This window comes from Lissotriton vulgaris, chromosome 5 (genome assembly GCF_964263255.1).
Source record: "Lissotriton vulgaris chromosome 5, aLisVul1.2, whole genome shotgun sequence".
NCBI classification, from domain to species: domain Eukaryota; kingdom Metazoa; phylum Chordata; class Amphibia; order Caudata; family Salamandridae; genus Lissotriton; species Lissotriton vulgaris.
The window spans coordinates 1,054,580,916-1,054,593,443 of NC_141693.1; the positions used below are offsets into that span (position 1 = coordinate 1,054,580,916).

At 44.5% G+C, this 12,528-nt stretch overlaps 1 protein-coding gene across 2 annotated transcripts in view; it reads left to right on the plus strand.

The window, feature by feature from the left end:
- The first annotated feature begins 1,098 nt into the window (after positions 1-1,098).
- Positions 1,099-12,528, plus strand: part of BORCS7 (BLOC-1 related complex subunit 7) — a 76,504-nt gene continuing 65,074 nt past the window's right edge. The window contains exon 1 of one of the 2 annotated variants that reach the window (XM_086922706.1): positions 1,099-1,277. In XM_086922706.1, the coding sequence (XP_086778832.1) occupies positions 1,122-1,277 (156 nt within the window). In that variant the 5' untranslated portion in view covers positions 1,099-1,121. The remainder of the gene's footprint in view (positions 1,278-12,528) is intronic. The other variant, XM_086922707.1, reaches the window with a different exon arrangement.

The following is a 12,528-nucleotide window of genomic DNA, read 5'->3' on the forward strand; positions in this document are numbered from 1 at the left end:
CCTACTCTCCTTCACTCCGTTTGCAATGCCGCCACGGAAAAGCAACTGCAGACGCTCATCCAATTATGGTGGCGGTGTCTGATAGACACCGCCACTATATGAACCATTTCCCTCCCCGGCCGCGAGGCGACCGGGGCGGAAATGTGGCGGGCGGTGTTTGTCTCCGCTGCGGTCCTCCCCGCCATTGTAATGTGGCGGGGGGAAGGGTGGCGGGTGGGCATTTATGTCGGGCTGTCGATCCACCCGACATCGTAATGGGCCCCTTAGTTTCGATTTTCTTAGATTCTTTGTTTTTACACAAACAGAACAAGCATGCGAGTGGTGCGCGCGACACACACACAGCAAGCAATCGGTTTTCAATTGTCGCGCTGTGTCCGGGCACGATATTGGAAAACAGATGTGGCCTATGCTGGTAACCGCAAGCAATAGACCGTGGGCGGAGCAAAGACGGGACATGCACCCGCCTTTGCCCAATTGCGTGCTGTCTTTCTTAGAAAAGACGCACGGAAAGCCCAATAGCCTGTAGCGAAAGCTGACCACACGCACGAGCGTGTGGTGAGCTTTCTAAAACCCCTTACATAAAGATGAGCATGCACGCTGCGCTAGGCTCGACCTGAAAATGATTGTGTCGTAGTGTAATGTAACTGGTGCTCATTTAAAGTACTCCAATACCTTTGGGTCTAGTACGTGCAATATATACCTGCAAAAAAAATGCATTGACACTTCCCCTCCTCCACAGCCGAGTTTTGTGCTCTCTATTAGGGCAATACATCCCTTATAATTGTTGTACTTCATATATCCTTACTTTATACAGTAACTCATCCACTCCGGGTTGTTTCTTCCCATTCTAGTGTTTGTAGACGAAAAGCTATAAATTTGAAAACTTTTCATTCTGTTATTCATGTTCTAGAAACAATGCTTTTCGGAAACAAGGAAGAATAATACCTAGCACTGTGAAATGCATTGCAAACAGTAATGAAATGCATTGCAAGTGCGGACAGTAAGCCAGAAGATTAAAGGTTTTTTCTTTCTTCTATGTCTATCACGCTGCCGTTCCCAGCTATTTTTGTTTGCATTAGTCTTTTTTTCCTTCAGTCACTCTTCCGGGTCTGTTCGCCGTCATGGAGAAGGACGCTGCTCCCAAGATGGCGACCGCCGAGGGCCAGGCTCGTTTCGGGCAGTCAGTAAAAGGACTGTTGACCGAGAAGGTGAACACCTGCAGCGTTGACGTCATCGCCCTCACCAAGCAGGTGCTGAAGGGGTCGCGCAGCTCTGAGGTGAGTCGCGCTGCGCTATAGCGCGTCACCAGCTGGCGGCACTGTATCTTAAGAAGAAAAACATGCGAAACAATTCACGTGTGCAGGCACTGACAGCGGCATTTTAGCATCAACTGTGGATGTTAAATGCACGCGCCACGACATTAACCACAAAAGATTCCGAATCTCGGTCACTCGCGACTTCCCCTGTTATTAGCCCCATTTGATGTCAGTGGGTTATCTTGATTTGTAAGTTATAACCGTTATTGCCACTTACCCTGCAGCCCTCCTGTCATGCTAATTCTTTGTTGCAATTTTATAAAACGCGGACATGGCCAGAAGGCACCAGTGCGCTTCACAACAGTAACATGATACAATGGTACACCAAGTTATAGTTAATGATTACGTTCAGACATTTGCTTCTGTCGCTGCGGCCAGGACAAATGCAGCCCTCGGAGATTTTCAGTTTCTCACTTAGGAGTGTGAAGAAGAGTGCATCGCTCTGTGGGTAATGCAGGCGGTTTTGAATTGGGTCCGACCCTACTGAAAGTGGCCATCGTCTGAGAGATGCAGGCATCGATAAATGTATACAGTTGCATAGTTATTAAGTGTAATAGTCAGGAAGGAGGGCGTGCCAGCACAGCCTGTAATAATGCTTTATTGTTAATTACATTCTGGAAAGTAATTAGAAAATATGTAGAAACAAGCATTTGCAATGCAATAGGTCTCGTAATAGTTAAGTTTGAGCTATTTGTTTTTTAAAAGACAATCTTTTTATTATGTGTTTGTTTTGAAAGTTGTTAAAGTTATAATTTTGTCATTTACAATGTGAATAGTTTTAACATTTTCAAGTATGACACTTATAACCTGTGTTCCACTGAGTGATGCTGTGGTGGCGCTGAGTGATGCTGTGGTGGCGCTGAGTGGTGCTGTGGTGGCGCTGAGTGGTGCTGTGGTGGCGCTGAGTGGTGCTGTGGTGCTGTGGTGGTGCTGTTGTGGTGCTGAGTGGTGCTGTTGTGGTGCTGAGTGATGCTGTGGTGGTGCTGAGTGATGCTGTGGTGGTGCTGAGTGATGCTGTGGTGGTGCTGAGTGGTGCTGTGGTGGTGCTGAGTGATGCTGTGGTGGTGCTGAGTGATGCTGTGGTAGTGCTGAGTGATAATGTGGTGGTGCTGAGTGATGCTGGGGTAGCGCTGAGTGATGATGCGGTGATGCAGAGGGCAGAAAGGCACAAAAAACGAGTCTAACAGAGGGCATGTGTTCTTGCGGCACCCTGGAGTATTGCCGCAAGAACGAGCAGTGACGCACACACAGTCCTTACACACAGCTGTTCACCCTGCCTTTTCATTTCCAGCGCGAGTGAAAACAGGTCTTTAAATCTTGTCAGGTGGCCACTTTCATATTTCACCATTGCGCCTTTTGTTTGCTCAGCATGGCACCATACAGCAGTTCCCTCAGCATGTGGAGACCGATTGTAGTGTGTTTTCTGCATTTCTTCGCTCCGATGGAGCGTGCACTTTACAGTGCCCCCAGGGCACAAGCAGGGACTGACTAGAGTGCTCCTTTATCAGCACACATGCAGCATCCACTCCAGTGCAACTTTTTTGTTGGGAAAACCCATTTGCTCAGAGGTTTCCCAGGGATTGCCTTCTCTCCAGGACCCCCGCTGCACGGATGGTGCAGTGGCCTGCTGAATGTATGGTGATACCAACTTTAATCTGATAACAGAAACACCCTAGACTCAGTACACTGCATGTACAGTGTTTCTGTGTTGTCTGACCGGGCAGTATAATGCATATCCACAGGTTAGTGTGTAAGAAGCATTCGCACCGAGTGTGAGCAGAAGGTGTGTGTGTGACGAGTGTGTGTGGCCTGTGCACATGCTCAGTTGTCGCTCAGTGTCATCTTTTATGCATGTGCTCTCTTGCAAACCTGCTTCAAGTGGCAGCAAGTACTTTGGAGGCTCTGGGGGAGGTGGGTTAGGGAGCCCAGCCCTGGTAGTCCATTCTCTGCTGTGTCACTTGACAACATTCAGCTTTGTCTGCCAGGAAGGACCAAGTAGTGCTCATATCCCTCTGGCTTTGTTACACCTTCCACTGAACCCTGGGACCTGCAATGAGAGTGTGGGAGATGGACCTTAGTAGGGACGCGAACCGTGACCTGGGAGAGACCAGTGCTGTACAGTGGAGAAAGGGATGCATATTGAGCAGTGAGTATCTGGCTGGCATCCCTTTCTCAGTGACTGCTTGAGGCACTATAAGCACAATGGCGAAATGATGCACACACACACAAAGTCACGTAACCACTTCACAATATATTACGTTATAAGGAACAACTAAGGTGTTGTACACCTAACACACACTTAAGTCTCAAAGAGACACCCCTCCATACAAGCAGACAGACTCAAATCACAAACACAGAGGTACAGAGAGATACAGAAATACTAACATTCATCCTTGTAGCGCCTACCAGGCATCAAGCTTCCGGCTTCAGTCGAGTTATCCTGTTTATCAGGAGAGGAATGCGTGTCATCATGTAACGATGTAAGCAGTGTGTGCGACACCGGGATTGTCAAAGGCACCCAGGTGTGAAAGGCTGAGTTTGTACAGGGTAGCACATGCAGATGTAAGAAGTGCGTAAGGTACAGGGATTATGAAATGCACTATGATGTGCAGGCAGAGTGTAAGGTGTAGTACATGTCCGTCTGCAGTAAACCTTCCTGGGAGTCAATGTGTGACTGTAGCAGGCATAAATTAAAAGCGGCCGGGAAATGCTCTGGCATTGCAGGGGCGGGGTGTGGATCCCTTTGAAGTGAAGCACGGCCTCGCGGCCGTGAAAGTGAAAGGAAACAGCAGGGATGTAATTAGGGCGTGAAGTGGCTGGTGGCAAATGGACTCAAAGCGGCCGGTCGCTGTGATGTTCTTGGCTTGTCTTGCTTGGTGGGGGATCGGATTTCTGTGCACGCGCATTTCACATGAACTCCATGGATTCCGTAGTGTTCAGGAGAGTTTTTAGGGGTCTTTGGGTATACCATGGTGTTACTGCCTCAATGGATAGGTGTTTTTTCCACCCTCAATGGATAGGTGTTAAAAGGAAATCCCATGCAGTGGGGTGGAGGGAAACGAGTGATGCTCTCATCGGACACAAAATGCAGTGTTTAACTGTTACTGTTTACTGTTACTGTTAACACATAAGTTTATTTAGACCATAGTCTATAAACCATACATAGAACAATGGATCGCGTATCGTGATAAGACATTTAAAACCGCAATTCATTTTACATATTACAGCACTTGTAAAACCATACGCATACAATATTTAAAACCACAGTTCATTTTATACAATTACAACACTTATGAGGGCCATATACATAAAATTGGGATACTCTATAATTTCAAACTCTCCCATTCTCCTTTGTTGTCTCCATTACATATTCTCGTATTGCTTTCAGAAATTTCCCCAACGCAATTGTAGTATCCAAAGAAGACATTTCTGTAAGGAGGCCAATAGCCTCAGCCCGTGAGGACACCTCATTTTTTTAAAAAATTGGACGTAAATTTTTTTCCCGAATTTCTAAAATACATGTACAATCACACAATATATGTAAAATATTATTCCTTACACCTAGACCACATTTGCAAATTCCATCCGGATGGATCAGGGCCTCACTTATTTTTCTTTCAATCTTCCATGGATTTAGTCCCACCCGAATCTTCAAAATTTCATACCTTAGCCATCTACTAGGCAATAAATCCAGGTATGGGTACCGAACCTTCTTTTCCCACTCATTTTTTACCCAATTCACTGATTTTTTTAGCCTTAGATAGTCCATATCTTTTGATCTAGAGTAATCAAGCCCTTGGTCTCTAAGCATCTTTTTCGTACACGCTATATTTAACAGTGGTTGGGAAAGGCTCAATTTCAAGTTCGCAGCTACCGTCTGGAGGGTTTTCTTCACATCTCGCGCCCAGCGTAAGCTGCTTACTCGAATTTCCTCTCTACACCAGATTGAAACCTTCTCATCGCAACCAGTCTCCAGTCGGTTCCAAAATCTTATTAGAGACAATTGGGACTTTACCTCCCATGATGTTAAACCCACCTCCATTCTAATTGCTTGAATCATGGAGCTATTTGGTAAGGACAACAACATCTTCACAATTTTTCCTTCTTCCTGATCCCACCCATTTTTACCACTCAGAAAAAGCACCTCAGCTCCATAAAGCACTTGTGGGGGGATCATAGCTTCAAAAGCCTTCAAAAGCGGTCTGTGTGACATATCGCCATAATCTTTGTTAAATTTTTTCAGCCCACAGACAGACAGTGTTTAACTGCAACAATCCAGGTACTAACGTGATCACACATACAAAGAAAATATTTTTTGAGCATCTACAGTAATGTAGGATTTATAATGCACCAACTCGCAACTGACAGCTGTCTGCAAGTAACCATGATCAGAGTCGGATCTTTGATACTTGTAGAATACTGTCTCATGGGGAGTCCTGAGTAAAACTCGTGTATGCCTGTTAAATAATTTAATTCATCCTCTATATTAATGGAAGATTGTAGGGTTTCGTGTGTTTTTTTGCATAGGAAACTAAAAGTAAAACTTTTCGACCCTTAGAAGAAATCAGAATGGGAATTTGGTAAAGAAGGCAGTTCAGTGAAAAATGTGAAGACACAGACACCAAACACCCTATAAAGCAGTGGTGGCTTATTCCAATGTTCACCATGTCAGTGAAGTGTTCGTGAAGCGAGGTGGCCGAAAGTCCAGAGTACACACTTTGTGAAACGTTATCTGCTATGATGAAACAGTCAGTCTTGTCCTGGTTGTCAGGGTGGCTCTGTGGGACAAGGCATTGGAGGAAAGTTACACAACAATTATCCTTATCAATAATAATAATAGTAATAAACTACTCTTTACTATAGCGCACCAAAACCCAATTGTGCAATTTCTAGGCGCTGCAAATCTCCGGTATTGCTTAACAGCATTCAATTTTACCGACCTTGTAAGGATGAACAGTTGAGCTGGCCTTGCCCGGATTGATACTCCTGACCTGCAGGTCCCATCTATTGTCTGCGGCTAGCACTAATGTACAGAGACATCTGGACTTCAGACTCTGGTAGCATTAATTTGGAGAATTAATTGAAAGATAGATGTGAAGTTTGCTCACGGCAGTCAACTCTGTGCCCCATTCCAACAGGACATGAACATTAAAGGGACATTACATTCTGGTGATAAATATAGAGCGTTTTCCCAGAGCCCTTTGACTGTGAGCAAGAAAAACAAAGCAGCTATCTCCTCTCCTTCCAGCCACATGAAAAGGAAGCAGGGATTTTTTCCCTTAAGAATAAGAAAAGCATACATTAGTGTTTGCGTAGGCAGGGCTAATTTTAGCAATCTGCACTTTTAGAGGGACAGACGTGGATAAAAGTGAAGAGGCTTCTCAGTGCGCATTGTGTCTCACTGGCAATGAAAATCTGAAGAGATGTTGAGCAAGCAACGGTAAAGCCTTTAGGTCTGAAGCAAGTGCAATGGTTGCATGTTATTTTTTGCTACAAGCAAATGTTTTTTTTTAAAAATACGCCATGCTGCTGCTCTGTCTAAACATGACAGTCATAGGATTCCACTGAAAATTATAAATAATGAACTCGCCATTGCACATAAGGTTAATTGTGCTTAGAACCGGTAAAAAAATCCTTTTTATTTTTAATGCACATCAATGGAAATAATTATTCCTATTGGCGCATATAAGATGCATTAGGGGCTGTGATTTATTGTATTATGAAGGCATACTTTAAACACACAAGAAACAAGTCTTGATGGCACACGTCTCTGGCCCAGTGCCGAAAAAAAGGAAGGGTGTTTGGAAGAAGCCGGGGGAGGGAAGGCAGGGGAGGAGGAGGCAGAGAGCAATAAACAAGGGCTAACGAGCCACGGCCTGGCGGCCGTGAAAAAAAGCAATTAGGGGGGAGGAGAAGTGAAGCAACTGGTGTGGAGCAGGACTGAGAGCGAATGAAGAAGGGGCAGAAAGAGGTGGAGGAAAGTAGAGAAAGGGTGAGATGAAGAGAACTGGAAAGGCAGAGGCGGGTGGAGGGAACAAGAGAGGGGAGTGGTAGAAAGAATGAGAGGCAGCATGGATTGAGAAGGGGAGGAATGCGTGTAAAAGGGAGGGCTGAGCTCGGTTATAGGAAAAGCAACGCAGGGAAGGAGAGAAAGACGCGTGGAGACAGGGAGCGAGGAGCGACGTGGATTGGGCAAAGAAGGAGGCGTATTACCGTGAATGAGGGAGAGGAGAGGGCAAGGTTTGGAGGGAGAAACTTAAGAGGCCGAGGTGGCGGAAAGAACAAGTATTGGGCAGGCTGGTGGCCTGAGAAGCGTCCGTTAAGCAGGGGGCGGGGAGCCGAACGCTTTGATGTAGCTCACGGCCTGGCGGCAGTGAAAACAAGCAATTAGGGGGGAGGAGAAGGGAGGCCAGCGCGCACTGCCCACGCTGGGGAAGCCTGTGGGAGGGAGGCTGATGGCTTTGAGGTGGGGAAATGCGCGTGCTTGTGGTCACGTGATTTCACGTGAACTGTTGGAAATCCGCACTCGCAATCCGCCTGGTTTAACTTTCTGGTTTCCACCCCAATAGGTCTCTCTACGAGACCTAAAAATATGAACCTTGTATCTTCATGCACCAAGCAAACAAGGGTGGGAGAGAAAAAAGGAAGAATAAACAAAATCTTTTTAGTGGCATTCAAAAACCTCAAAATGGAACTAGACTAATCAGAAACCATTCTTTTCGCTACAGGCAGTTATAATAGAATCCTGAACTTTAGTTTGAAAAACCAATTTTTTTGCGCGTTCAGTCAGAAGGATACATTATTTTCTATGGTTTTTATGTCAAATATTCCGTCATCTCTTTATATATAGTGCATATGCCACAATTCAGTCTTTTCTGGGACATAATTGACCTTAACCAAGTATTCAGTTGGTATAGACCAATGAAGTTTCTCTCAGCCTCAAAGATACTGGAATAACTAAGATAATCTGTTGTAGCTTTCCAACCTATGTAAAAAAAAAAAACGCTCTCTGTTGGAAGCATTTTTTCAAAGCATTACTGCAAGTTCTAGCCCCAAAGAGTACTTAAATATATTTGATAATACAGTTAGTTGAGATGAGAGATGAGAGTAGTAGATTGTAAATGTCTTGGTATTGAGCAATGGTGTATTGTGTGTCCCTCTGTGCCCATTTATGAGGTGTCAATCACATACACTAAAATGGCCAAAACCTCGGTTTGCACATAAAAGAACCAATAATCTGAAAGACATGCTTGTACATACGAGACCGCAAACAATAAAGACAACCAACACCATTCTCACAACATGGAACCTAAACCCTATAAAAGGACATTACCCATGTGGAGACTGCTCGGTATGCAAACTGACACAAGTGACCAAGAGTCTACAACTCCTCCCGAATCTGAAGTGGGAATTACGCAGCCACACTAACTGTAATACCACCCATGTGGTATATATGATTGTCTGCCCATGCAACCTTAAATATATAGGGATGACCTGCTGCAAGACCAAACGACGCATCATCGAACACAGGAGCAATATCCAATGCAAAAAGGCCACTACAAAGATGAGCATACATTTCATAGAGACCAACCACTCCACTGAAGACATCAATTGGGTAATCCTTGAGACCCTTACCAACAAACATCACAACGCGGAACGGGTTCTATACGAAAAAGAACAACGCTGGGTCCATCGTCTAAAAACAGACAAAGAAGGTATGAACGATAATATCACCTGGCACTCCCTCGCATAAAAACCACGGCGAGATAATAGTTGACAATAAATATCACTGAGCATATATCAAGCTCATTCACATTTCCCTTGAACAACGTTACTTAAGTAACAGTAAACTGAAAGTACACGATGATACCTGAACAATTAACTTAAGAGCTGTTCCCTTATAAATTGTTTCTTCATCCCAACTCATTAATTGCAGCAGTAACCTCTTTTCCTTTGAGCCCCAATGAGATCTCCATAAATCTGTTCTCTAAATAGGAACATTATGACAGCGTGTATGATCCAATTGAATTTAGTCCATGTTCATTAATTAACAATGCCAACGAACACCTGTTGAATAGTCTCTCTTCTGTGTTAACTGTAAGCTGCATATAACCAGTCTAACATGGGTGCCCGTCACCCAAAGAACAAGAGCCAGCACAAGTCAGAGTGGCAACAGCACCGGTAAGACGAACAATGGCGGCCCGCTTCACAACTAGAACTATAAGTAACCGCTACCCCTATTGAGGCCCTGATGCCGGTTTTTCTGAATATCAGCAACAGGTCTGCCCGTCTGGCCGGTTTTTTCGATGGAGCCAAAAGCCCCGCAGTGTTAAGGTAAAGCCGCCACATGTCAGAGCTCGCTTTTGACAAATCAAGCATGGCTATAAACAAGCGTCTTCGTTCGGTGAGGTACCATATAGACCACTGCCGATTATGGACCAATAGACCACGACCGCACCAAGATTACATGCTTTTACGAACCCTAACAACATAGCGCGCGGTATCTTTTCAACAATGAGAAGTAATTACCCTTCGTTTTGACTATGTGGCCCCCTATGATCAACACGAGACGGCTATAAAAGCACCGTCCCCTAAATTAGTCACATACAAGGCATATTCATGATGATATTAGTCTCATAGTAGTTAAACAAGCGCTTTCCTCTCACAATTTTGTTACTTGGCACGATGGTTCATAACTACTGTGCAACCTAGATGCACAGACCAACGGAGCTACTTAATATAACGATTGACATCACCAGGCATTTTTAATGTTTTTTAATGCTTTTTAAGTCCTTATGTTCTCCTTTTGAATTTCTCCTCATCCAGCCATGAAACCACAAAAACCACCTCTTCCTTGCAGCGAATGAGCATATAATTGCACACTATGTTCGCAGAATGAACAAGTTGTTGATAAAAGCAGAAAAAATGTGCCCGCAACCGCCATACTGACACATGTTGTAATAACTGCATGTTGACATTACTGCATATACACCTTTTCTTTTCCTTACAGGTACAGATACAATTCATCTTCGTACAAAACACAAAAAGTGGTGAGTAGCCCACTTTTTCATGATTAAGAGCCACAATAGGCTTTTAAAAATATTGGTCCTGACGAAAGCCTCTAGAGTTTCCAGAAGGCTGAAACATGTTGATCATACTCTCCAGTGCGTAGGGCTAATAATTAAGCCTACAGACGCACATTCTTGTTTTTAATTTCCTACACCTATGATTCGTAGAATAAAATACGAGAGTCTTGGTATAAGGAATTAAAAATGTTTCATTCACTTGAGCACAAAACACACCCCTTCTCTTTTCATTTCTGGCCACTACTGTAACACCAGTTGGTCTTCCTCCATGTGGAGGTCAGTATAACATACTAAGGAAAAGACCCAATGAAAATGCTGTTGCGACACTGAACGGCGGAGAACCAAGATATGCCGCCTTACGCCTGTGTTCGCATATGAGGGTTTTTTACTAAGATGGCCCGCCTCACGTTTCCATAGACCCTGGTAGCACAGGACAAGTGGTTCATTCTCCCCAATTGATTTTTTGTCAGTCCATACCACCATTCTCTACAATAAGCCCTCAGTCTTTTTGAAAGACAACTGTAATCACTCATTGAATTTTAATGTGTGTCATTAATGTATCATGCTGCAATGAGGTCACCATCCATCTGTTACCACGACTAAACTTTGGCAGTCCACTGGTGCTACTCTTTGAGAGTTAGTTGTATAAAGGTTTATTGAATTGGAATTTTAGAGTATCCTAGTCAAATGGAAACCAATAAAAAATCTGTTTCTGTTGCAATTCGCCCTCAATGCAGGGTCACTTCCAATTTTTTTGCCTACTCCCTTCCTCTTCTCTGAACCTGTTTTTGTTGGCTTTTAGAACTATTTGTACTTTACCACTGATAACCAGTGGTAAAGTGTTTGTGCTCTCAGCAAAAATTATGGGACCCCCTCAGGACTTGATCAAGTCAGGGAAGGAGGGGAATAGAACAACATGACATAGAGAACAGATTTCCCTTACCTACCACATAATTATAATACGACAATAATTCAAATAATTAATCAAATGTTGGTGACAAAAGCTTAACCATGACTTACAATCTTTCAAAAAGTGTAAAAGTTATTCCATATTAATAAATATAAATTCCATTAGTTTGCATCAATTAACATTCTTTTGTCAGTTCATCAAGTATTACAAGATTAGTGGTGCTGTTGTGGTGCTGAGTGATGCTGTGGTGGTGCTGAGTGATGCTGTGGTGGTGCTGAGTGGTGCTGTGGTGGTGCTGAGTGGTGCTGTGGTGGTGCTGAGTGGTGCTGTGGTGGTGCTGAGTGATGCTGTGGTGGTGCTGAGTGATGCTGTGGTAGTGCTGAGTGATGCTGTGGTAGTGCTGAGTGATAATGTGGTGGTGCTGAGTGATGCTGGGGTAGCGCTGAGTGATGATGCGGTGATGCAGAGGGCAGAAAGGCACAAAAAACGAGTCTAACAGAGGGCATGTGTTCTTGCGGCACCCTGGAGTATTGCCGCAAGAACGAGCAGTGACGCACACACAGTCCTTACACACAGCTGTTCACCCTGCCTTTTCATTTCCAGCGCGAGTGAAAACAGGTCTTTAAATCTTGTCAGGTGGCCACTTTCATATTTCACCATTGCGCCTTTTGTTTGCTCAGCATGGCACCATACAGCAGTTCCCTCAGCATGTGGAGACCGATTGTAGTGTGTTTTCTGCATTTCTTCGCTCCGATGGAGCGTGCACTTTACAGTGCCCCCAGGGCACAAGCAGGGACTGACTAGAGTGCTCCTTTATCAGCACACATGCAGCATCCACTCCAGTGCAACTTTTTTGTTGGGAAAACCCATTTGCTCAGAGGTTTCCCAGGGATTGCCTTCTCTCCAGGACCCCCGCTGCACGGATGGTGCAGTGGCCTGCTGAATGTTTGGTGATACCAACTTTAATCTGATAACAGAAAAACCCTAGACTCAGTACACTGCATGTACAGTGTTTCTGTGTTGTCTGACCGGGCAGTATAATGCATATCCACAGGTTAGTGTGTAAGAAGCATTCGCACCGAGTGTGAGCAGAAGGTGTGTGTGTGACGAGTGTGTGTGGCCTGTGCACATGCTCAGTTGTCGCTCAGTGTCATCTTTTATGCATGTGCTCTCTTGCAAACCTGCTTCAAGTGGCAGCAAGTACTTTGGAGGCTCT